The sequence below is a fragment of the Balaenoptera ricei genome, chromosome 9 (genome assembly GCF_028023285.1).
Source record: "Balaenoptera ricei isolate mBalRic1 chromosome 9, mBalRic1.hap2, whole genome shotgun sequence".
In the NCBI taxonomy this organism is placed as follows: Eukaryota; Metazoa; Chordata; class Mammalia; order Artiodactyla; family Balaenopteridae; genus Balaenoptera; species Balaenoptera ricei.
This window is the reverse complement of record NC_082647.1, coordinates 7884045-7908900: the sequence shown is the minus strand read 5'-3', so window position 1 is coordinate 7908900 and position 24856 is coordinate 7884045. Positions and strand designations below refer to the sequence as shown.

The 24856-nt window shown below is 40.1% G+C and overlaps 1 protein-coding gene across 2 annotated transcripts in view; it reads left to right on the top strand.

The window, feature by feature from the left end:
• Nucleotides 1–23067, top strand: part of CNTNAP2 (contactin associated protein 2) — a 2085708-nt gene extending 2062641 nt beyond the window's left edge. Inside the window, exons 24-25 of one of the 2 annotated variants that reach the window (XM_059933152.1) lie at nucleotides 13134–13214; nucleotides 17765–23067. In XM_059933152.1, the coding sequence (XP_059789135.1) occupies nucleotides 13134–13214; nucleotides 17765–17964 (281 nt within the window). In that variant the 3' untranslated portion in view covers nucleotides 17965–23067. The remainder of the gene's footprint in view (nucleotides 1–13133; nucleotides 13215–17764) is intronic. The other variant, XM_059933153.1, reaches the window with a different exon arrangement.
• Nucleotides 23068–24856: the final 1789 nt, after the last annotated feature.

The following is a 24856-nucleotide window of genomic DNA, read 5'->3' as shown; positions in this document are numbered from 1 at the left end:
TTTTAAGTGTTTAATTCAGTGGCATTAGTCACACTAACAATATTGTGTAACCATTACCACTATCTATTTCCAAAACTTTTTCATCATCCCGAATAGAAGTTCTCACCATAGGCAATAACTCCCCATTCCTCTCTCCGCAGTCCCTCGTAAGCTCTAATCTACTTTCTGTCTCTATGAATTTGTCTACTCTAGGTAACTCATGAAATGGAATCATACAACATTTGTCCTTTTGTATCTGGTTTATTTCACTTAGCATAATGTTCATCCATGTTGTAACATGTATCAGTACTTCATTCCTTTTTATGGTTGGAAAATAATCCAATGTAGGTACCACATTTTATTTGTCCATGGACGAATATTTGGGTTGTTTCTACTTTTTGGCTATTATGAATAATGCTGCTATACACATCAGCACACAAATATCTGTTTGAACGCTTGCTTTCAATTCCTTTAGATATATAGCTAGGAGTGGAATTGCTTTATCATATGATAATTGTATGTTTAGCTTTTTTTTTTTTAACAGATCTTTATTGAAGTATCATTACTTCACAATACTGTGTTAGCTTCTGTTGCACAACAAAGCCAATCAGCCATACACATACACATGTCCCCATATCCCCTCCCTCTTGAGCCTCCCTCCCATCCTCCCTATCCCACCCGTCTAGGTCATCGCAAAGCACCAAGCCGATCTCCCTGTGCTGTGCTGCTGCTTCCCACCAGCCAACTATTTTGCATTTGGTAGTGTATGTATATCGATGCTACTCTCACTTCGCCCCAGCTTCGCCTTCCCAACCCATGTCCTCAAGTCCATTTTCTATGTCTATCTCTTTCTTCCTGCCCTGAAACTAGGTTCATCAGTACCTTTTTTTTTTTTTTTTTTAGATTCCATATATATGCATTAGCATACGGTATTTGTTTTTCTCTTTCTGACTTGTTTCACTCTGTATGACAGACTCTAGGTCCATCCACCTCACTACAAATAACTCAATTTCGTTTCTTTTTATGGCTCAGTAATATTCCATTGTATATATGTGCCACATCTTCTTTATCCATTCATCTGTCAATGGACATTTAGGTTGGTTCCATGTCCTGGCTTTTGTAAATAGTGCTGCAATGAACCTTATGGTACATGTCTCTTTTTGAATTACGGTGTTCTCAGGGTATATGCCCAGTAGTGGGATTGCTGGGTCATATGGTAGCTCTATTTTTAGTTTTTTAAGGAACCTCCATACTGTTTTCCATAGTGGTTGTATCAATTTACATTCCCACCAACAGTGCAAGAGGGTTCCCTTTTCGCCACACCCTTTCCAGGATTTATTGTTTCTAGATTTTTTGATAAAGGCCATTCTGACCGGTGTGAGGTGATACCTCATTGTAGTTCTGATTTGCATTTCTCTAATAATTAATGATGTTGAGCATATTTTCATGTGCCTCTTGGCCATCTGTATGTCTTCCTTGGTGAAATGTCTATTTAGGTCTTCCACCCATTTTTTAATTGGATTGTTTGTTTTTTTGATATTGAGCTCCATGAGGTGTTTGTGTATTTTGGAGATAAATCCTTTGTCTGTTGTTTCATTTGCAAATATTTTCTCCCATTCTGAGGGTTGTCTTTTTGTCTTGTTTATGGTTTCCTTTGCTGTGCAAAAAGCTTTTAAGTTTAATTAAGTCCCATTTGTTTATCTTTGTTTTTATTTCCGTTACTCTAGGAGGTGGGTCAAAAAAGATCTTGCTGTGGTTTATGTCAAAGAGTGTTTTTCCTATGTTTTCCTCTAAGAGTTTTATAGTGTCTCGTCTTACATTTAAGTCTTTAATCCATTTGGAGTTTATTTTTGTGTATGGTGTTAGGTAGTGTTCTAATTTCATTCTTTTACATGTAGCTGTCCAGTTTTCCCAGCAACACTTATTGAAGAGGCTATTTTTTCTCTGTTGTATGTTCTTGCCTCCTTTCTCATAAATTAGGTGCCCGTATGTGCATGGGTTTATCTCTGGGCATTCTATCTTTCACCATTGACCTATATTTCTGTTTTTGTGCCAGTACCATGCTGTCTTAATTACTGTAGCTTTGTGGTACAGTTTGAAGTTGGGGAAGCTGATTCCTCCAGCTCCGTTTTTCTTTCTCAAGATTGCTTTGGCGATTTGGGGTCTTCTGTGTTTCCATATGAATTGTAAAATTTTTTGTTCTAATTCTGTGAAGAATGCCATTGGTAGTTTGATAGGGATTGCAATGAATCTATAGATTGCTTTGGGTGATATAGTCATCTTCACAGTATTGATTCTTCCAATCCAAGAACGTGGTGTATTTCTCCATCTGTTTATGTCATCTTTTATTTCTTTCATCAGTGTTTTATAGTTTTCTGAGTACAAGTCTTTCGCCTCCTTAAGCAGTTTTATTCCTAGGTTTTTTTTTTTTTAATTAATAGCTACTTTATTTATTTATTTATTTATTTATTTATTTATTTATTTATTTATGGCTGTGTTGGGTCTTCATTTCTGTGTGAGGCCTTTCTCTAGTTGTGGCAAGCGGGGGCCACTCTTCATCGCGGTGCGCGGGCCTCTCACCATCACGGCCTCTCTTGTTGCGGAGCACAGGCTCCAGACGCGCAGGCTCAGTAGTTGTGGCTCATGGGCCCAGTTGCTCTGCGGCATGTGGGGGTCTTCCCAGACCAGGGCTCGAACCCGTGTCCCCTGCATTAGCAGGCAGATTCTCAACCACTACGCCACCAGGGAAGCCCTTTCCTAGGTATTTTATTCTTTTTGTTGCGATGTTAAATGGGAATGTTTCCTTAATTTCTCTTTCTGATTTTTCATTGTTGGTGTATAGGAATGCCAGAGCTTTCTGTGCATTAATTTTGTATCCTGCAACTTTACCAAATTCATTGATTAGTTCTAGTAGTTTTCTGGTGGCATCTTTAGGATTTTCTATGTATAGTATCATGTCATCAGCAAACAGTGACAGTTTTACTTCTTCTTTTCCAATCTGTATTCCTTTTATTTCTTTTTCTTCTCTGATTGCCATGGCTAGGACTTCCAAAACTATGTTGAATAACAGTGGTGAGAGTGGGCCACCTTGTCTTGTTCCTGATCTTAGTGGAAATGCTTTCTGTTTTTCACCATTGAGTATGATGCTCGCTGTGGGTTTGTCATATATGACCTTTATTATGTTGAGGTAGGTTCCCTCTATGCCCACTTTCTGGAGAGTTTTTATCATAAATCAGTGTTGAATTTTGTCAAAAGCTTTTTCTGCATCTATTGAGATGACCATATGGGTTTTATTCCTAATTTGTTAATGTGGGGTATCACATTGATTGATTTGCCTATATTGAAGAGTCCTTGCATCCCTGGGATAAATCCCACTTGATCTTGGTGTATGATCCTTTTAATGTGCTGTTGGATTCTGTTTGCTAGTATTTTGTTCAGGATTTTTGCATCTATGTTCATCAGTGATATTGGTCTATAATTTTCTTTTTTTGTGATATCTTTTTCTGGTTTTGGTATCAGGGTGATGGTGGCTTCGTAGAATGAATTTGGGAGTGTTCTCCCTCTGCAATTTTTTGGAAGAGTTTGAGAAGGATGGGTGTTAGCTCTTCTCTAGATGTTTGATAGAACTCACCTGTGAAGCCATCTGATCCTGAACTTTTCTTTGTTGGAAGATTTTTAATTATGGTTTCAATTTCATTACTTGTGATAAGTCTGTTTATATTTTCTAATTCTTCCTGGTTCAGTCTTGGAAAATTGTACCTTTCCAAGAATTTGTCCATTTCTTCGTGGTTGTCCACTTTATTGGCATATAGTTGTTTGTAGTAGTCTGTTATAATCCTTTGTATTTCTGCAGTGTCAGTTCTGATTTCTCCTTTTTCATTTCTAATTTTATTGATTTGCATCCTCTCCCTTTTTTTCTTGATGAATCTGGCTAAGGGTTTATCACTTGTTTATCTTCTCAAAGAACCAGCTTTTAGTTTTATTGATCTTTGCTATTGTTTTCTTTGTTTCTGTTTCATTTATTTCTGCTCTGATCTTTATGATTTCTTTCCTTCTACTGACTTTGGGTTTTCTTTGTTCTTCTTTCTCTAGTTATTTAAAGTGTAGGGTTAGATTGTTTATTTGAGATTTTCCTTGTTTCTTGAGGTGAGATTGTATTGCTATAAACTTCCCTCTTAGAACTGCTTTCGCTGTGTCCCATAGGTTTTAGGTCATTGTGTTTTCATTGTCATTTGTTTCTATGTATTTTTTTATTTCTTCTTTGATTTCTTCAGTGATTTCTTGGTTATTTAGTAGCATGCTGTTTAGCCTCCATGTATTTGTGTTTTTTACAGTTTTTTTCCTGTAATTGATTTCCAATCTCATAGCATTGTGATCAGAAAAGATGCTTGATATGATTTAGATTTTCTTAAATTTTCTGAGGCTTGATTTGTGACCCAAGATGTGGTCTATCCTGGAGAATGTTCCATGTGCACTTGAGAAGAAAGTGTATTCTGCCACTTTTGGGTGGAATGTTCTATAAATGTCAATTAGACCTATCTGATCTATTGTGTCATTTAAAGCTTGTGTTTCCTTATTTATTTTCTGTTTGGATGATCTGTCCCTTGGTGTAAGGGGAGTGTTAAAGTCCCCTACTATTATTGTGTTACTGTCTATTTCTTCTTTCATGGTTGTTAGCATTTGCCTTATGTATTGAGGTGCTCCTATGTTGGGTGCATAAACATTTATAATTGTTATATCTTCTTGGATTGATCCTTTGATCATTATGTAGTGTCCCTCCTTATCTCTTGTAACACTCTTTATTTTAAAGTCTATTTTATCTGATATGAGTATTGCTACTCCAGCTTTCTTTTGATTTCCATTTGCATGGAATATCTTTTTCCATCCCTTCACTTTCAGTCTGTTTGTGTCCCTAGGTCTGAAGTGGGTCTCTTGTAGACAGCATACATATGGGTCTTGTTTTTGTATCCATTCAGCCAGTCTGTGTCTTTTGGTTGGGGCATTTAATCCATTTACATTGAAGGTTATTATTGATATATATGTTCCTATTACCATTCTCTTAATTGTTTTGGGTTTGTTTTTGTGGGTCTTTCTCTTCTGTTGTGTTTTCTTTCTCTTCTGTTGTATTTCCTGCTTAGAGAAGTTTCTTTAGCATTTATTGTAAACCTGGTTTGGTGGTGCTGAATTCTCTTAGCTTTTGCTTCTCTGAAAAGCTTTTGACTTCTCCATCAAATCTGAATGAGATCCTTGCTGGGTAGAGTACTCTTGGTTGTAGGTTTTTCTCTTTCATCACTTTAAGTATATCCTGCCACTCCCTTCCGGCCTGAAGAGTTTTCCATTGAAAAATCCGCTGATAACGTTATGGGCATTCCTTTGTATGTTATTTTTTGTTTTTCTCTTGCTGCTTTTAATATTTTTTCTTTGAATTTAATTTTTGTTAGTTTGATTAATATGTGTCTTGGTGTGTTTTTCCTAGTGTTTATCCTGTATGGGACTCTTTGCTATTTCCTTTCCCATATTAGGGAAGTTTTCAACTATAATCTCTTCAAATATTTTCTCTGACTCTTTCTTTTACTCTTCTTCTTCTGGGACCCCTATAATTCGCATGTTGGTTTGTTTAGTGTTGTCCTGGATGTCTCTGAGATTGTCTTCAATTCTTTTCATTCTTTTTTCTTTATTCTGCTCCTTGGCAGTTATTTCCACTATTTTGTCTTCCAGCTCACTTATTCATTCTTCTGCCTCAGTTTTCCTGTTATTGATTCCTCCTAGTGTATTTTTCATTTCAATTATTATGTTGTTCATCTCTGTTTGTTTGTTCTTTGGTTCTTCTAGATCTTTGTTAAACATTTCTTGTATTTTCTCAATCTGTGCCACCATTCTATTTCCAAGATTCTGGATCATCTTTACTATCATTACTCTGAACTCTTTTTCAGGTAGATTGCGTATTTCCTCTTCATTTATTTGGTCTTGTAGGTTTTTACCTTGCTCCTTCATCTGTGACATATTTTTTTGCTGTCTTTTTTTTGTTGTTGTTGTTAGTCCAGTGGTTCGGACTCGGAGCTCCCACTGCAGGAGCTTCAGCCCGACCCTGGGGTCATGAACCAAGATCCCACAAGCCACCTGAGGTGGCAATAAAAAAAAAAAAACAATAACAACATAAAAAATAAAATTAGACTAGTAAACTAACAGATATGTTAGGAAGAATATAAGAATAAAAATATATATGAATCAACAACCGGAAGGTACAACAATATCACGATAGTGAAAAAGAGGAGGAGGGGGGAAGAAAGGGGGGGGGGCGGGAAGGCCTTGGCTGTCGAGAGTGGGGCCTAAGCAAGGGTGAGGTTTGTGTGGTGGATGGGACCAATGCTCAGGACCCACAGGGCTGGAAAAGGCCCTGGGGGCTGTGGAGGGTGGGGCTTAGGCTCAAGGAACAGAAGGTACCCAGGTGTGCCCCCCACTCCTGGTCTCAGAGGGCAGGGGATCGCCTGGGAGCTCAGCAGTCTCCCCAGCCCAAGTGTGCGGGGCAATTGCCCTCCACTCCTCTCCCACTCCTCCCAGAGGGCCCCTCCCACCTGCCTCTCCTGATCTCCCTGGCCTCCCTCCTATGCCCCCAGGACCCACACGGCCTGGATGGGGCTTTGGAGGATGGGTACCGGCCTGGGAGCTCAGCAGGCTCCCCGGGCCTGAGTGGGCCAGGCGATCGCCCTCTCCTCTCCCGCTCTTCCCGGAGAGTCCCTCCCGCCTGCGCCTCCTGGTCTCCCCGGCCTCAGCGGTGCTGATCCTGTCTGGCCTCCACTTCTCCTCCCCCCTCAGTCCCCCTACGTCCTACCGGTTCACTTTGGGGTTCCTCCCATCTCCTTGGGCGTCAGAGTCCCCCACCAGCAGCCGGCAGGCACCCTAGTTGTGGGGAGACTCTTACTCCGCATCTTCCCACACTGCCATCTTGACTCCGCCTCTTATTTTTTTTTAATGCTTTACTACTCCTTTTCCTCCCTACCTGCTCAATGAGACAGGCAAGAAATTTAAGGCTAAAGAATTAAAATCTCTTTTTAATATTCCATTCTTATGAATATCTTTTAAATCAGCTTATTGTACTTAAGTACCTGCCTTGAAACTTCCTCTCTTAATTTCTCACATTCGGTAAAGGCAGTCAAAATCATAATCTGACAGTAATGTTTTAAAGCACGGTTCGCACTGTTCATGATTTCACAAGTGTTACCATGATGGTGATAACCATTCTCTCTGATGGTGATAACCATTCTCTCATGCTCTCTGTGTGTTTGGGCCCATGAGGGAATTGTATCTGGAATATTGGGTTTCTCTTCTTACAGTGTTGGTTCAGAGTTCTTAGTTTATCACATTGCTCAGCTGACGCTATCATCATGTGGAATTATCTTTGTCAGGTAAAATGCCTCCCATGCTCACTTTTGAAGCCAGACAAGTGCAGTCGGAAGCCTTTAGACATCTGTGGGCCTCCCCAGACAGCCCACCAACCACAGAGAAAACAACTGGGCTAAATTAGTTGGTCGCCTTAATGATGGTGATGATTTGATAAAGCCAGTGTAGACCCCTGCTTCCTCGTCAGAGACACTTCAGCTTAGCGCCTCGCAAGTGGTTTCTGGAGCCAATTCCCGGCTCCACCACTTCTTGGGCATGGGACCTCAGCCAAGTGTTCAGCCTCCAAAATGGGATGAATACACCAACCTCACAAGGTTCACCAGAGGATGAAATGAGCTAATCCATGAAAAGGACTTAAAACAATGCCCAACTTGTAGGAAGTGCTATTAATATTATTTCCTAAACAGCTTGCTCCCAAAATTTGAATTTCATGTAAATTTACTTTTTGTGCTCTATGGTAGAAGGAAAACGCTTCTAGGCTTATTCCACCACAGCGAACACTTGCTACTCTGGGCCCCAGAGAGTTTTATATGTGAGGAAAGTATAGTCCAAGTAATGAGTAATTTCATGTAGTCCTAAAATTTAGAGTTTTACCACGCATCCATCACCTACGTGATGATTGGGGGTCTTTGTTGTGTGATGTCCCTCACTTGGCAGCAGGTACGGGGTAGGCTCAGAACTAGCTGCCCGAGGAGGGCCACACCCTCGCCCCGCCTGGCACACGGACAGAAGAGGCAAGGATTAGACTGTCTTTTGCTTTCCTGATGAAGTTTTCCTAGAATGTAGCAAAGGGCATGCAAAGGCCTTTAGAAGTGGAATAAAACAGTCATGGTTTCTATTCTTTGGGGGTAAGAAGGTGTATTTTTACTCACCCTGTCCTAATTTCTGACCGTTTTACTATATCTCTATGATTACGAGGAGTAACTCCCCCTGGGCCGGCTCTTACAGAGTGTGTGTGTTCTTTCCTTTCTTTTCCGACCTGAAGTTGGAGGAAGGGAAAGGGCAGGTGCACCAGCGCTGAGCTCTCAGCTTGCTTCCCAGGTTGAAGACAGAGATGATGGAAGGGAGGCCGTCTGTGTGTGGAACTGTCTGAGTGTGTTTAGGGGCCTGGGATGCATGTGCCTTCTCTGTGGGCTCTGCAGCGTCGGCCAAGCTGTTTAACAAGCATGTCCACGGGAGAAGGATCTCCCACCATCAGTTCCTGCAGCACCATGTCTGCCTGTCCCTGCTGGGGGGAGGCGGGGAGGAGAGCTGATCTCTGGATGACGGGGCAAAGGAAACATGGTCTGTCAGTGTAAAGGGGATGACCAGACAAATAGGATGTGTGCAAGGGAAATAAGCAGGAACACGCTTCTAGGAGACACTAAATCAGAGCTGGAATAGCACCACACTTCAGTGTTATCATGTAGTGTGTCAACCGAAAAATAACATGCACAACCAAAAAGTTGAGGAGTATGTTTTATGCAGTGGACATACTGAGGACTTAAGCCCGGGAGACAGACTCTCAAATAGCTCTGAGGGACTGCTCCGAAGAGGTAAGGGAGGAGCCCGGATATATGGGAGTTTTTGCAACCAAAACAAGTAGTTGGTACATCAAAAGATTACTATTAATTAAAGAAAAACCAGACATCTCAAGTTAATGAAGTTAGCAATTTTTTATGTATGGGAAAATTCCAGAGTCTGGCCTCACAGAGATCACTCCTTTGATATGCACCTTAACTATCTAGGGCCAGTATCCTGTTTTCTCCATCCTGAATCTCCTCAGGGTGCACTGTGGGGGTGGGCGTGGCTGATGGCTTGATGGCAGCAACATCCTTTGACAGGTGACATTCTTTGTCCACAAGTGTCATTTGGGACCCAGAAGAAAAGTGTATTGAATACAGTCTTTGCCTATTCGACACAAATCTGGTCCTGAGACTTAATATCTAAAGTCTATTTTGGAACTTCCCTCATGGCGCAGTGGTTAAGATCTGCCTGCCAGTGCAGGGGACACGGGTTCAAGCCCTGGTCCCAGAAGATCCCACATGCTGCGGAGCAACTAAGCCCGTGCGCCACAGCTACTGAGCCTGCGCTCTAGAGCCTGTGAGCCACAATTACTGAGCTCGTGTGCCACAACTACTGAAGCCCGCACGCCTAGAGCCCGTGCTCCACAACGAGAGAAGTCACTGCAATGAGAAGCCCGAGCACCGCAACAAAGAGTAGACCCCGCTTGCCGCAACTAGAGAAAGCCCGCGTGCAGCAACGAAGACCCAACACAGCCAAAAATAAATAAATCAATAAATAAATGAATAAAAAGTGTCCAGCTCAATGGCAATAAATTAATAAATAAATAAAAATAAAGTCTATTTTGGACCTACTCATGACGTTTCCCAAAATATAGGTTCCCTGCTACTCCAGCACCAGTAAAATGGCTCTGCTCTCCTAGCAAACTTGGAGGAGGTGAGGTGGGGGGAGCATAAAGGTCAGCAGCAGAATGGAGCACGTGTCATGGATGAGGTTTGTGGCTTGGCCTCATCTGTGTCTCTTGGCCTCCATGTTTCTTTATGTGCATTTCCAAGAGTATGTTGGTACCCAGGGGAAAGGACAGTTACAATGAAATCATTTGAAATTATCTGTCCAAGTAGCAAATCAGTCTGCGTGCCAGGATAAAACGGATCTGCCTCCAGGGAGTAAGCATTCACAAGCATTAGGACAACCAGACTCAAGGTATAAACAAAGCCAGGAAAATAGGGATGCTCATGCAAACAGAGAACCCTGTCCTTGAATTTCGTGAGGACTTCTGCTGGGCCTGGGGGTTTTCCACTGACTGTTTTCTGATAATAACCAAACGAGTGGACACAGGAATCATTAGCAGCTTTTCTGTATTCAATATGTTCCTTTCCTTTGTTGGGAAGAGTAAGAATGCTGCCTTGCTTTAAGGGTAAAGTTGAGTTTAGGCAGCTGACTTTCAAAATTGTACCTGCGTGGGGGACTTTATTATTAGAAGAGGCTATACAAATGTTTACGCACATCTTAATGGACTGATTTTAATTATACCGGTCAACGAACATCCAATTAGCTCTGCTACTTGTCTGCACTATTTGTCATTGGGGCTGCAAATATAATTAAGATTGGCCCCTGTCTTTAAGAGGATGAATACCATGTAAGGAGTGATGAGAATTAAGGTGATAGCCATTGAAAGGAGGGCAGACACTTCATCTGAGGTGGCCGAGGATGGTTTCAGGAAAGAGGCAAGATTTAATGGACAAAGAGAAGAGGGGCAAACCAGGTGTCCTGGCAGAGAGTGCCATGTGAATGAGCAAAGACACGTCCCCCTCAAGCATCAGGAATCCGTGTGCCTAGAATGTTGAGTTGGAAAAGTGGTTCCATGAGGAAAGAGGCAGGAGAGAAATTCATCTCAAGGGAAGCCTTCCTCCCCATGTCAAGGAGTTCAGATTTTATAACAGAGGCGATCCTGGGGTATTTTTAATGTTCTTTTCTAGCTCTTATTATTCTCCTTGGGTCATCTCAGGTCACATCCATACCTTCCACTAGTGTTTGTATCAATAACTTCAAGAGAACCAGAGAGAGGATGTCAGTCTCTAGGCATCTGTGTTTTTCTGCAGTTTTGTGGCCAAGGACGCAAAGCTCTCTTTGGGGCAGGAGCTATGCTGTGTCCCACCATCCATGTTACCTGAAGCAGAAGAGCAAACAGTTTTGTAGCATCATGAATACCAAACAACAGAATAATGACAAAATTGCCACTGTAATTTTTTTGTTACTAAATATATTTTGAAGATTTATATTATTGATATTTAAGGGTCAGGAGATTTCTGTGTTTATCAAAAGGAGATGAGACATATGCCCCACTCACCCAAATGTCTATTAGTTATCACCATACATCCTCTAGGCACCTCAGATTCAATGTGTCCAAACAAAACAAGTCTGTCTCCCTGAACCCCAAAGAAAAGGCTCTTCCTCCCATAGGCCCTACGTAAGCTAAACTGTCTGAAAGCTGGCATTTCCTCTACAGCTTACCTGTCTGTGTCTTCCTAGCCCTTGAAAGGCAGGATAGGGAAGATTACTGACTTTGGAATTAACCCTACCTGGGTGTTAATCCCAACTAGGCCGGTTACAAGCTACGAAGCTTTTGACTTTTTAGAAGGATGTAGACCAAATAGAGTCCAGAGAAAGGTAAATACAATGTCAAAAGACCTAGAAACTGTGCCCCAGAGGAGCAGTGAAGGTGCAAGCCTTTATCCTTGAAAAGCAGCTCTCAGTCTTTGAAGGGGGGTTGACGTTGGGGAATTATGTGTATTGATAACCAAATCTTACTGTGTCCTATGAGTGTGTGAGTTACAACGTGGAAGCTGCCCCATAATTTCAGGCAGTTCACTATAAATAGGGTCATAACTAAAACCACATCCATGCTTCAGATTAGTATTTTGACTATATAAACCAAACTCTTCAATGAGGCATGGAAAGTTCTCATTAATAGCAATTTTAATCTTTTTTATTGTTTACTGTATATCCCCAGCACTTAGAATAGTGCCTGACATATGGTAGGCATTCTGCAAAGGCTTGTTGAAATAGGGAGAGATAGAAAATTTATTAGGCAGTTAATATTCTTCTCAACACTTATAATATGTTATCCTCTTACAAATTCCTGAAGTGTATAATGTTTTACTAGAGCCATGTAAAATTCATTTAAAGAAATGATTACTTTTTAAAACAAAAACACTAATGTGAAAAGATACATGCACCCCAATATTTATGGCAGCATTATTTACAATTGCCAAGATATGGAAGCAATCTCAATATTTATGGAAGCATAATTTACAATAGCCAAGATATGGAAGCAACCTAAGTGTCCATCAACAGATGAATGGATTAAGAAGATGTGGTACATATATATATACAATGGAATACTACTCAGCCATAAAAAGGAATGAAATTTTGCCATTTGCAACAACGTGGATGGACTTGGAGGGCATTATGCTAAGTGAAATAAGTCAGACAGAGAAAGACAAATACTGCATGATATCACTTACATGTGGAATCTAAAAAGTCAACAAACTAATGAATATAACAAAAAAGAAGCAGACTCACAGATATAGAGAACAAACTAGTGGTTACCAGTGGGGAGAGGGAGGGGGAGAGGGGCAAGATAGGGGTAGGGGGTCAAGAGGTAAAACCACTATGTATAAAATAAATAAGCACAGGGAATATAGCCAATATTTTATAATAACTATAAATGGAGTATAACCTTTAAGAATTGTGAATCACTATATTGTACACCTATAACTTATATAATATTGTACATCAGCTATACTTCAATTTTAAAAAATATTTTTTAATGATTACTTTTTAAACTAATGCTGTAAGCTGTAAAAAGCTCATTGGTGAGTATATCCAGAGCCACCAGTTATGAAAAGGATAAAAGTGGGTTGGAAGCAAATTTCAGCCAAACTTAAGAAAAAGTATTCTAATACATAACTTGTCTGTCAGTGGAACCAAAGCAGGCCAGCTCAGGTAGTTCTAAGATTTGTTAATACTCCTCCCAAAGAGGTATGCTGTCCATCTGGGACTTGTACAAAGGCAAACAGCAGACACTGAAGTGGCTGTGATTCTTGTGGGAAACAACAGCAAAATGTGTTTAGATGAAAAGGAGATCTCATTTGGGAAAACAGGCTGTTGAAGGGTTGTATGAAAAACTAGGTATAAAATTATCTGGGATAAATGATATATATGTCTTTTCATTTCTTCCTCTACAGCCAGTGCTGATTTTCCGTATAACCCAGGACAAGGCCAGGCTATAAGAAATGGAGTCAACAGAAACTCGGCCATCATCGGAGGTAGATGACTTACAGGACAGGCTTTCCTGTAACTTCTCATCTGTGGGGAGTAGTCATTTTCAATAAAACCATAGTCTGGGGGAAAAGGAGTTATCTGGATTTGTACTTAATTCATTTTGCTGTTTAAATATGACTGAAGATTGAGAAGTACACCCACCTTGTGGAGAAAGTGTGGTCAATGTAACCTGGCTACTTTTTATGCTGACTTATTAAAAAAAAGAAGAAGAATAGTAGGGAGCTAGCCAGCATCAGAACATGCAAGCAGGCAGTCATGGCAACAGCCAGAACGTTTCTTTATGCCCTCCAGTCTTTTCCACTCTCATCCCCTTGCATGCCAAATGGTCCATAATAGCTTACTACAAAATCAGGAAGGACTATGCCAGTCTGGTTTCAGTTATCTTAATAAAAATTATCAGAAAATTAATAAGCAAGGACTTCCCTGGTGGTCCAGTGGGTAAGACTCCATGCTCCCAATACAGGTGGCAGGGCTTCGATCCCTGGTTGGGGAACTAGATCCCGCACGCATGCTGTAACTAAGAATTTGCATGCTGCAACTAAGAGTCTGCATGCCGCAGCTAAGAAGTCCACATGCTGCAACTAAGACCCGGTGTAGCCAAAATAAATAAATAAATAAACAAATAAATAAATATTTTTTTAAAAAGAAAATTAATAAGCCAGAGTGTCTAAAATATTCCAGTCTTTTCTTCTCACCAGAATACCTGCAGAATAATTCGACTCTCCTAGTATAGTTCCTCGTGTTTGGATCAGTATCGATAACCCTGTTGCCTTCTTTTCTCCCTGCTTCTTCTGCCTTATTTCATAAAAATGTTTCCTGCCTCTCTAAGTATGGCCAATATTGTAAGCTTATCAAGGGTTTTAAATTCAGCCAATCAACTCAGCTTAGTGAGTAGGTTTATTTTCCCCAGGAAGAAAGTAAACACCTGTATATATATGTGACTGTGGAATTAGAATACATTCAAAATGGTGCTCAAAGCACATTGTTCAAAGTTCTGGTATAATCCTTATCCTCATTGTTTTTGTTTTTTTAATATCAACTTTATTGAAGTATAATATACACTTATTTAAGTGTAGCAGGTCAGTGACTTTTGACAGCCACATGTACCCATAACCACAGGTACAGTCAAGACAGAACATTTCCATCCACTAAAAGTTCTCTTGTGCCCTCTTTGTAATTCATCCTTCCCTCTTCCCCACTTGCTTTTGTCACATAGATTACTTTTGCCTCTTTTAGGGTTTCATATGAATGGAATCACATAGTATGTAATCTGTTGTGCCTTCTGTCACTCAACATAACGTTTTTGGTTTTTTAATTAATTTATTTATTTTTGGCTGCATTGGGTCTTTGTTGCTGCGTGTGGGCTTTCTCTAGTTGTGGCAAGCAGGGGCTACTCTTCGTTGCGGTGCGTGGGCTTCTCATTGCAGTGGCTTCTCTTGTTGTGGAGCACGGGCTCTAGGCACGCGGGCTCAGTAGTTGTGGCTTGCAGGCTCTAGAGCGCAGGCTTAGTAGTTGTGGCGCACGGGCTAGTTGCTCCACGGCATGTGGGATCTTCCCAGACCAGGGCTCAAACCCGTGTCCCCTGCATTGGCAGGAGGATTCTTAACCACTGCACCACCAGGGAAGTCCTGACATAACGTTTTTGAGATCTATCCACATTGCTGTATGTACCAGTGGTCTGTTAATTTTTATTGCCAAGTTGTATTCCATTGTATGAAGGTATTATAATCTGTTTTATCTACTCACCTGTTGACAGGTGTTTGGTTTGTTTCCAGATTTGGGTTATTTTGAATAAAACTGCTATGAATATTCTTGTCCAAGTCTTGTGTGAACAAAAGTTTTTGTTTCTCTTTGGTAATCCTGAGGAGTGCAATTGCTGGGTTATAGAAAGAAGATATTTAACTTTATAAGAAATTCCCATATAGTTTTCCAAAATGGTTGAACCACTTTACACTCCCGTAAGCAATATTTGAGAGATCAAGTTGCTTCACAATCTTACCAACACTTGGTATTGTCATTCTTTTTAATTGTACCCATCTAGTAGATGAATAGTGGTAACTCACTGTGGTTTTAATGTGTAGTTATCTGATGACTAGTAATGTCAAGCATCTTTTCATGTGCTTATTGCCACTTGCAAATCTTTTGTGAAATGTCTGTTTAAATCTTTCCCATCTTTTAATTAGACTTTTTTGACTTCTTGCTATTGAGTTGTAAGTGTTCTTCTTGCATTCTGGATACAAGTCCTTTCTCAGACATATGTATTGTGAATATTTTCTCCTAGTCTGTGACTTGCCTTTTCATTTTCTTAATGGTATTTTTTGAAAAGCAGGAGATTTTAATTTTGATAAAGTCCAATTTTTCTAACCTTTTTATAGTTTGTGATTTTTTTAATTCTTTCTAAAAAATCTGCCTACCCCAAGGTTGTGAAGATCTTCTCCTGTGTTTTCTCCTAGAAGTTTTATAGTTTTCATTTTTATTTTTCAGTCTATAATCACTTTGAGTTAACACCTATATATAGTATGAGATAAAAGTCAAAGTTATTATTTGCCAAATGAATATCTAGTTATTCCAAGATCACTTCTTGAAAAGTCTATATTTTTTTCCAATTTAATTTCCATGGCACTTTTGTCAAAAATCAATTGGCTGCATATGTGTATGTCTTTTTTCTGGGTTTTCTATTCCATTTTGTTGATCTATATGTCTTTCTTTGGCCAATACCATGCTTATTTTATTGTTGTATCTTTATAGTAAGTCTTGAAATAAGCAGTGTAACTGCTACAATCATTTCTTTTTTTTTTCCAAAAGTATTTTTACTATTCTGGGTCCTTTGTACTGCCATATAAAATTCAGAATCAGCTTATACATTTCTACCAAAAAAAGTTTGCTGTGATTTTCATTAGGATTGCATTAGATCTATAAATGAACATCTTAACAATATTGACATTGAAATATGGTATGTTCATCCATTTATTCAGGTTTCCTTTAGTTTCTCTCAGCAAGGTTTTATGATTTTCAGTGTACAGTCTAGAGCATCTGTGTTCAATTTGTTCTGTTATAAATGGCATTATTTTATTACTTTCATTTCCAAGTGTTTCTTGCTAATATGTAAAAATACAAATTTCACTTTGCTAAATTTATTGTTAGTTCTAGCAACCTTTTTTTTTATATTCCTTAGAATTTTCTTCATAGACAATCCCATCACCTGAGAATAGTGTTCTTTCTTCTTCCCAGTCTGTACACTTTTTTATGTCTTCTTCTTGCTTTATTGCACTGTCTAGGGCTTTCAGTACAATCATGGATAAAGGTGTTGAGACCTGACAGTCTTGCCTTAGGGAGAATGTGTTTAATCTTTCACTATTCAATACAATATTAGCTGTAGATTTCTCAAAGATGCCCTTTATCGGGTTGAAAAGTGTCTTTCTCTTGATAGTTTACTGACAGGCTTCATGATGAATGGGTATTGAAGTTTGTCGTATGCTTTTGTGCAGCTATTAAGATGATCATATGGTTTTTCTCCTTTATTTGTTTAATGTGGTAAATTACATTGCTTAATTTTTTAATATTAAATCAATCTTACGTTCCTAGAATTAACACCACTTTGTCATAATATATTATTTTCTACCTATTGCTGGGTTTGATACTAAAATTTTATTAAGAAGGTATATGGCTCCATCATTTTCTTTTCCTATAATGTGTTTGTCTGGTTTTAGTGTCAGTATAATGCTGGCCTCATAAAATGAGTTGAGTGGTGTATCCTTCTCCTCTATTTCCAAACATATGTATAGGATTGGTATTACTTCCTTAGGTCAAGTTTGTTAATAGTGTTTTTGAGGTCTCCTAAATTCTTACTGATTTTCTGTTTAATTGTTCTATCATTACTAAGAGAAGAATGTTGAAATCTCCAAATATAATTGAGATTTGGTCTAATTCTCCTTTCAGTTCTGTTAGTTTTTGTTGTTGTTGTTGACTGAAAAAAATGCGCAGCCTAAAAGTTGAGAATTATGTCTTATTCAGTGGACAAAACTGAGGACTTAAGCTCAGGACACAGCATCTCAGGTAACTCTGAGGGGCTGCTCTGAAGAGACGCGAGGAGCCGGGATACAGAGGAGTTTTTGCAACAAAGACCAGGTAGTCGGAACATCAAAAGATTACTATTCATTAAAGAAAACCAGACATCTCAAGTTAAGGAATTTAGCGCTTTTCTATATATGGGAAGATGCAAGAGTCTGGGCTCACTGAAATCATTCCTTTGATAGGCACCTCAGCTCTCTGGGGCCAGTATCCTGTGCTTTCTCATCCTGAGTTCCCTCAGGGCTCCCCATCTGGGGCAGCTGTAGTGGCTGACGGCTGCAGCATCCTCTGTTTACTGATGTGGCAGCAACGTTGTTAGTCCACATCATTGTTGTCCTTTTGGGGTTCTGTGTTTCGTACGGGAGAGGGCAGCACTTGAGGGAACGATGGTGAAGCAGGGGAAGAGTGTTGGCGGGATATACAGGATTTGGTTAACCTCTAGTTCCTCTGCTGTCTCCACCAGGGGTCATCGCCGTGGTGATCTTCACCATCCTCTGCACCTTGGTTTTCCTTATCCGGTACATGTTCCGTCACAAGGGCACCTACCACACCAACGAGGCCAAGGGAGCAGAGTCAGCAGAGAGCGCGGACGCCGCCATCATGAGCAATGACCCCAACTTCACAGAGACCATTGACGAAAGCAAAAAGGAATGGCTCATTTGAGGGGAGGCTCTTTGGTGATGGGATGAGGGCAGGGGGAGTGACTGGGGAGGAGGGCAAGGGACAGAAGCACCCTACTTCATACTCCTGAGCACATCCTAAAAATATTAGCACAAGTTGGGGGAGGCAAGCGACAGAAAACTCCTGAGACTGACAACCACAAGAAATACTTTCTGATATTTCTTTATAGCTGAGTTTCCCCTTCTGTATCAAAACAAAATAATACAAAAAATGCTTTTAGAGTTTAAGCAGTGGTTGAAATTTGTAGGTACTATCTGTCCTATTTTTTGTGTGTTTAGAGGTGTTCTAAAAACCTATGGTAACAGGGCAAGCTTCCTACATTTTTCAGAGCCCTTAGAATGTGGATATTTTTTCTTGAGAAAAGCTGATGTACAGTATACATGGCTTCCAGCATTTTCTTCCTTTTACATAGAGTCAGCCTCTAATGGGCTATTGTAGTAACTAGTTCGTGTTCACGTAATATTTCTTTTGGTGTCCTGTGAATTGGAAAAGGAGAGATGGGGCAGAGAGAACCTACGATTTGACAGTTCTCATAGAGACCTCAGTCTGTGCAGCTCTCTGAGAGTTCCCACCAGAAACAGCTGGAGGAAGAGGGGGTGTGGCCCCTCTTGTGTGACAACATGATCAGTACAACTGAGACCAGCTTTCAGAACCAAGGAAGCAGTTTCCTGTTGGGATCGTTGGTTTTATATTTCATCAGTTTCTGCAAGATAATACTGTTCCACGTCTGCAGTCTTAGCTCTATCCAATGTCTGTAACTATCAGCTACGATACCTGGTGACCAGCTGTTACAAAAAATTTTCCCTCTGCTTTACCTACAACATATTGGGTTAGATTGTACGTGTGTGTAAGCACCTCAGTGGGGAATTAGAGCCAGATGTTAAGATTTGTCTGCTCTGTTTCTTTTATAGTTGGTAGCAAGAGTATGGATACTTCCTAGTAAATGCATAAATTAGGTTGCTCTTCTTATTTTGCTTTAAATCTCTAGTCTTTAAGCCCCGGGACAAGATCCTAGCAGACAGTGTCCTCTGAATGGATGAACCAAAATAAAGCCAAGTTGTGACTGCTAGTATTGTTATTGCTGTTACTCTGGAATCATGTGGAAAACCCTGCCATATTTTAACTCATCTACTTCCATGTATTGTTCCATCGTAAATAGACACACTGCCGTGATTCAGGGACCTTCTTTGGCAGATACATTTGAAGCTCAGGTTCATCACAACCTGGTAACTGATTATTGCTTCTCAGAGAATGGACATGTCTGGTCAACCAGACCTCAGTTTAATCAGGAACCTTGATCAACTAATTCCAGCAAGTAACTATTTATTTAAAAATAATCGACTGTGTGTGTAGGCAAGTGGGACAGTGCTCCTACTGGAGCATCCAAAAAATAATTTCATTTATTTATTTTCAAAGAAGATTACACAAAAGTTATTTCTAGAATGACTACCATTTATGATCCTTAGAGTTCAGGCTGTTATACTTAATAAGTACATCAAAATTTTTCTTAGACTCCAACATTCTGAGGAATTAAATATCCCTTTTTTCTTTCTCCCCCTGGAAGGAGGTGTAAGATGAGGTTAAAAAGGTACTGGTGCTATTGTTCTGACGGCCTGCCTGTAGAAAATGGAAAATTCTAGTTCATTTGGGTTATATATTCAGTGTACTCGGGATGCCTGACTTATTGGAGGACCTCAGTTTCTTGAGTGATGGAAAATGTTATCCAGAGCTGCACATGGCACCAGTGCCCGACACATTCCAAAGGAGACAGTGGACCAGTTAATTCACATTCAAGTCAAGGTCATAAAACAAAAGAGAATTCTAGTGCCCTTTTACAGTTGCTGACCTCGGGCACTGTCATAACCACCCTTTATTTAAAAAGGTCTTCATCATTCTTCCATAAAATGCATTTAACATGAAAAGCATTTATTAATGACCAAATATTAGAACAACATAACATTTACAAATGACATATTGAAAATAAAGGTTATTTATTTGACCAAGATGACTACCATTAAGGATTCTTTTATATATTTTCAAAATGAAAGAATGGTGATTCTTTTATATATTTTCAAAATGAAAGAGCAAATTTTAAACATTATGTTTAAAAATGTTTCTGATTTCTTAATACATATTTGATAGGTATTACTTTTGCACTTAACAAATAGCACCAGATGGAAATTTATTATTTATTGCATTTGCCGTGAGAGCTTTATTCTTTATACATTGTCTGAGCACTTTCCCTTTCTTTCCAAAATGATTAAGAAATTAAAACAAACAAACATAGCCCCTTATACTAAAATGTTCTCACCCTTTCTCTTCTCTGTCTTCTTTTCTTTTTCCTGCCACAAAAAGTGAAAAATAAAACCTTAACACTTCTCCCCAGATTTTCAAACGTAGGGCACCGGGACGACTGCAGGGATGAGTGTTTCTCCCACCTCAGCATCGTTTGAGATTTACAGACGCATGACACGGCCTCTGCCCTGAAGGGGGTTACAGCCCAGCCAACGGACAGGACACAGAAAAAGTGGATGAGGTATTAAGTAATGAAGTAAAGGGCCAAATGCGTGCTGGAAATCTTCTCTTTGGGACTGCAATCTTCACCCAAGTTCCTAAATTTATTTGTGAAGGCCACATACAGTACCTTCTTAAATGCTAAATAATTTTGTTTATGTGCAGAAAAGAAGACAGCTCTTTTTTCCAGCTCCCCAGGCAACCATGACATTATGACCCAAGCTCAGGGCCCAGTCCTGCTTTGTCAATCATATCCTGCAAAAGCCTGGTGTCTTATAACCCAATACCTTACCAATCAAGCACAAAGAGGCTAGTGGTAGTCTCTTTAAATAATAAAAGAATCAGAACAAAACCAAAAAGTTTTCTTTAAATAAGAGGTTGTTTTCAAGTTGCAGGAGAAGCTGACGGTTGATTTCGGGTTGTTTGTGCAGGAAACATCCTCCGTGTATAAAGCAAGCATCTCTGTTTTGAGTTGCTAGGATTGGGGTCTTCAAATGAATGCAAAATCAGTCCCCATCTGCGCTCTCAATGTACTCCCTTGAGCTCAAGGATGCTAGTAGCTCAGGAGGTAAGAGGTTATATTCTTAAGTTCTTCTCTGGCCCTTCATAGTATATAAGACAACATTTCCCTTGTGGCTTTCAAACAACTGCTCAAAACAGAAAAGAAAAAAAAAAAAGGTGAGAGAGAGAGACCTGTTGTGTGGGAGTTTTTATTGACGATCTGGGGATAAGAGTTTGAGAGGCTTTATTGGAAAATTTCCTGTTGCCCTGTGTTTGACAAATAAGCATCCTTTACTAAGAGGAGCAGGATTTCAGAGGCACAGGAAAAAGAGTTGGCGTGAGCCCGAGAGGAGATCTCAATGTTGTTGTTGAACATCTGCGAACCAGCCACCAGATGGCGCTGAGAGCTGGGCACAAAGACACAAGCCATAGGAAGCTCCGAAGGAAAAGCTAACAGCTCCCGCTGGGAAAATGCAGTGTCCGTGTAGCGTCAGGATGAGACTATTAGTTCCTCCTATAACAGGATCTGTACTTTTCTACTCTTCCACACGTTCTTTTTCACCCTGTCCTTTCTCTTAGGGTGTAAATGTTTTCATGGTCCCTTGCTGTCTCACACCTCCAAACGATTAGCGCCTGATTGGAACCTCTTAATATTTTTTTTTTTCCTTTTCACCATCCTGCCAAGCAGTTTTCAAAAAGAAAGGCAACAGTTATTAAATTGAATTCCGATGAGCCAGCCAAAAATAGGTCTAAATTGCTAGTCCCAGTAGTACCACCTCATCCTGAAATAGATGAGAAGCAAACAGTGTTTCTTACTGATCTGGGCTAAAACCCAATAGGTGCCGTTTTTAAAATGATGTTTTGGTGAGAGTTGATCCCTAGAGTCAACCCTTTTTCTCTCCCTGAGGTGCTCTGTAACCTTGGCCAGCTCGCTGAACCTCTGTTCCTTTTTGCCTCATGTGTAAGATAGAGCCGTTTTATCCACTTCATGAGACAACGGTGAGGTGCCGCAGATTCTTGGCTGTGGATACTTTGAAACCCAAATATAAAGGCCAAAGGCAATGGATCTATGGGGAGACTTACTTTCCAGCTCGTGGTTGTAAGTCACATCAAAAGAAACCACACATCCATGTCCAGGAGTGTAGAGACATGAAGCATTGCTGTACAATTACTAGATTATAAGTCAGGTAGACTGCCAGGGAGCTAATCCGTCAACACTGGGAGATGCAACACAGCCAAAGACCAGAGAAATCAAAACACCACATGTATAAAACCCTAAGTTCCCACCTGGTTGTGACTTGTTGCTTACACATGCCCCAGTATGATTATAAATAAGACAACATTGAAAAGCAAATGTGACTGTTTCACGTAGCCCAATGGCCCTGTGCCTACACTACACACACCCTGCATGATGTTGTTGGAAACTTTAAATTTATTTCACAGCAGTATTTTTTGGATGCAAGTGGTTCGTGAAACTCAATGAAACAGGGAAACCGTGTTGAAAAGTTGGTTATCTCCCATGGAGCAAAGACTAGCAAAAGGTAATAAAGATACCTGGGCACATGGGTATTAATACCCAGCAGGCACTTACGAGTTTATTTTCCAGATGAAAATGTGCTTTAAGAGCAAGTCTACTTATAGGGGCTGCACCGCTTTCCGAGTCTCAATATTTTTCCAGCAACTGCTGGGCTCTGAGATGGTTATGGAAACATGGAGATTCCTCCCATCTGGTAGGCCAAGAAACAGTTCTCAATGTTACTGATTCTTTTTGTTTTGTCAGGTTTCTTTTTGTTTTTTGTTTTTTTTTTCAGTGAGCATGGTGAACTGCAGAGGTTAGGGTTGTGAAAAGCTGGGCTAATATTCTTTCTGTAAAGCCAATTAGGCTTCCATCCCTGTGAAATAACACGAAATTTTGCTCTCTAAAAGCAACAGCATGTAAACTAGAATGAAAGAAGGAAATCATGTATGTGTGCCTACTATTCTTTGTGAATGTCTTTCATTTAACTAAAATTATGTTAGAAACCGGATTGATAAATAAAAGAGTCCAAAATAGTTTTAATTATCCTAAAAGCGATTCTTTGTGTTTTGTTCCACCTGATTCTCTTAGAAGCTATTTTCAACCTTCAGCAAAGAAAGTTTCAGGCACTGAAGTACACATCTCTTTGGAATATAATCTTTCCAAAAGCTGTGGTGAACTGCTCGCTCCACAAAGACAGGTCCCGTGTGGATGCATCCATCGTTAACCTCCATTTGCCGCAAGTTCCTCCCTGCACCCCATTTTTCTTAAAGTGGCTTAATGGATACTGGCTTCAGGTTTTGGATTAGTTTACACACAGCTTGGTGAATTATGGTTGGAGCTCCATGATGTCCAGAGTATATTCTGAGCCCAATTTGGGATGAGGGAGTAACGCTGGGTCATGGACAAATAGATCCAGGCCAGTGAACTAGGTAACAGGAATTTACAACGTGTCTGGAGATGCAGATCTTTCTAAATGCACTCCTGTACATTAAGGGCTGCAGTTCTTAGTTCTTAGTCCCATTTTCTAGTCTTCAGTTACCACTGGGAAGCCATTTCCTGCTAATCAGCTTTCAGTGAAGCATTGAAATGTACACCAAATAAGTGTGAATTCCTTTTAAAAGCCCAACCTCTCTGTGCTTCAGCGATTCCCAAAGGCAATCAATAGAAATAACTCTGAAGTCTATTTAGAAGGCGTTGTGCCCTGAGGTTCTTTGTTGGGATTTGCAAGTGTGATCCAACAGGTGTGGGGAGAATGTCAGAAAGTCCCCCGAGAAAAGAAAATCAGCGCTTGTAAAAGTTCATGACAAACGAATTTTAAAAGGGTGAGCCAGCCAATTCAGGATTTACCGTGGGCAGCAAAAGCATCTGAGCACCACATGCTTCCTCCCTTCCCCAGTCTCCCTGCCCTCAGCCATGTGGACACCAAGATCAGCAAGCTCCAGGAAGACAGCGATTTTATTTTGCAGAAGGCAATATCTTTTCAATGAATGGGGAGTAGGGAAGCAGAGAAGGGTAGGAGGGAGAACAGCGGGGGGAGAGGTACATTGAAGAAAACATCCAATTTTACTCTTTGTTGGTGATGACATGGCCTGATGGACTTAGCAGAAGACAGAAAAGAGGAAACAATTGTGTTATTATTTTTTGAAAAAGAGTTTATGTCCTCCCCAAAGAACCTGTGTTTGAAAGCTAACTCTTGAGAGCAAGTATTATATGAGTCATCATTAACATATGCACATCTTGCCTTGGTCACTCTGAAGTCCATGAATTCAGAGAAACCTGGGCTAAATAATCCCTGCCCTGGAAGATTCCTTTCTACCAGCAACCATTCCCCTCCCACAAACACGCCAACATGCCTGCAAAGGACCGCAGCTCAAAGCAGTTTGCCAGGAAGAGAATGCAAGGTTGGCTTTTGTTTTTGTTTTTTCCCCCTGCATTTCCATTATCTTTCCATTTGTCTTAATTCATCCTCTGGGTACAAGGTGAGTAAAATCTCTTGGCACAGATAAATAAACACATATGCGAAGTCTTCACCAAAGGAATGAAGCCGACATTCTTTTTAAGTCCCTGGAACCAAAGCATGAGAAAGTTAGTCATCTCTTCTAAATATAGAAATTCAAGTTATAAAATGTAAATTAAGATGTGGCAGAGATGAAAAAGGCCAAGATGATGAAAATGAACTTATTTTGTTGGAAAGTTGGAAGATGAAATTCTTAGGTCTAGGAAGGCAATAGCTAAAATGGAACATAAGGGCAAGCTTTTAAGTCGTGAAAGATATAAAAAGGCTAAATAAGAGCTTACTCCCTAAGATCTAGTACAGCAGGACTAGGAGGAAACTTTGAA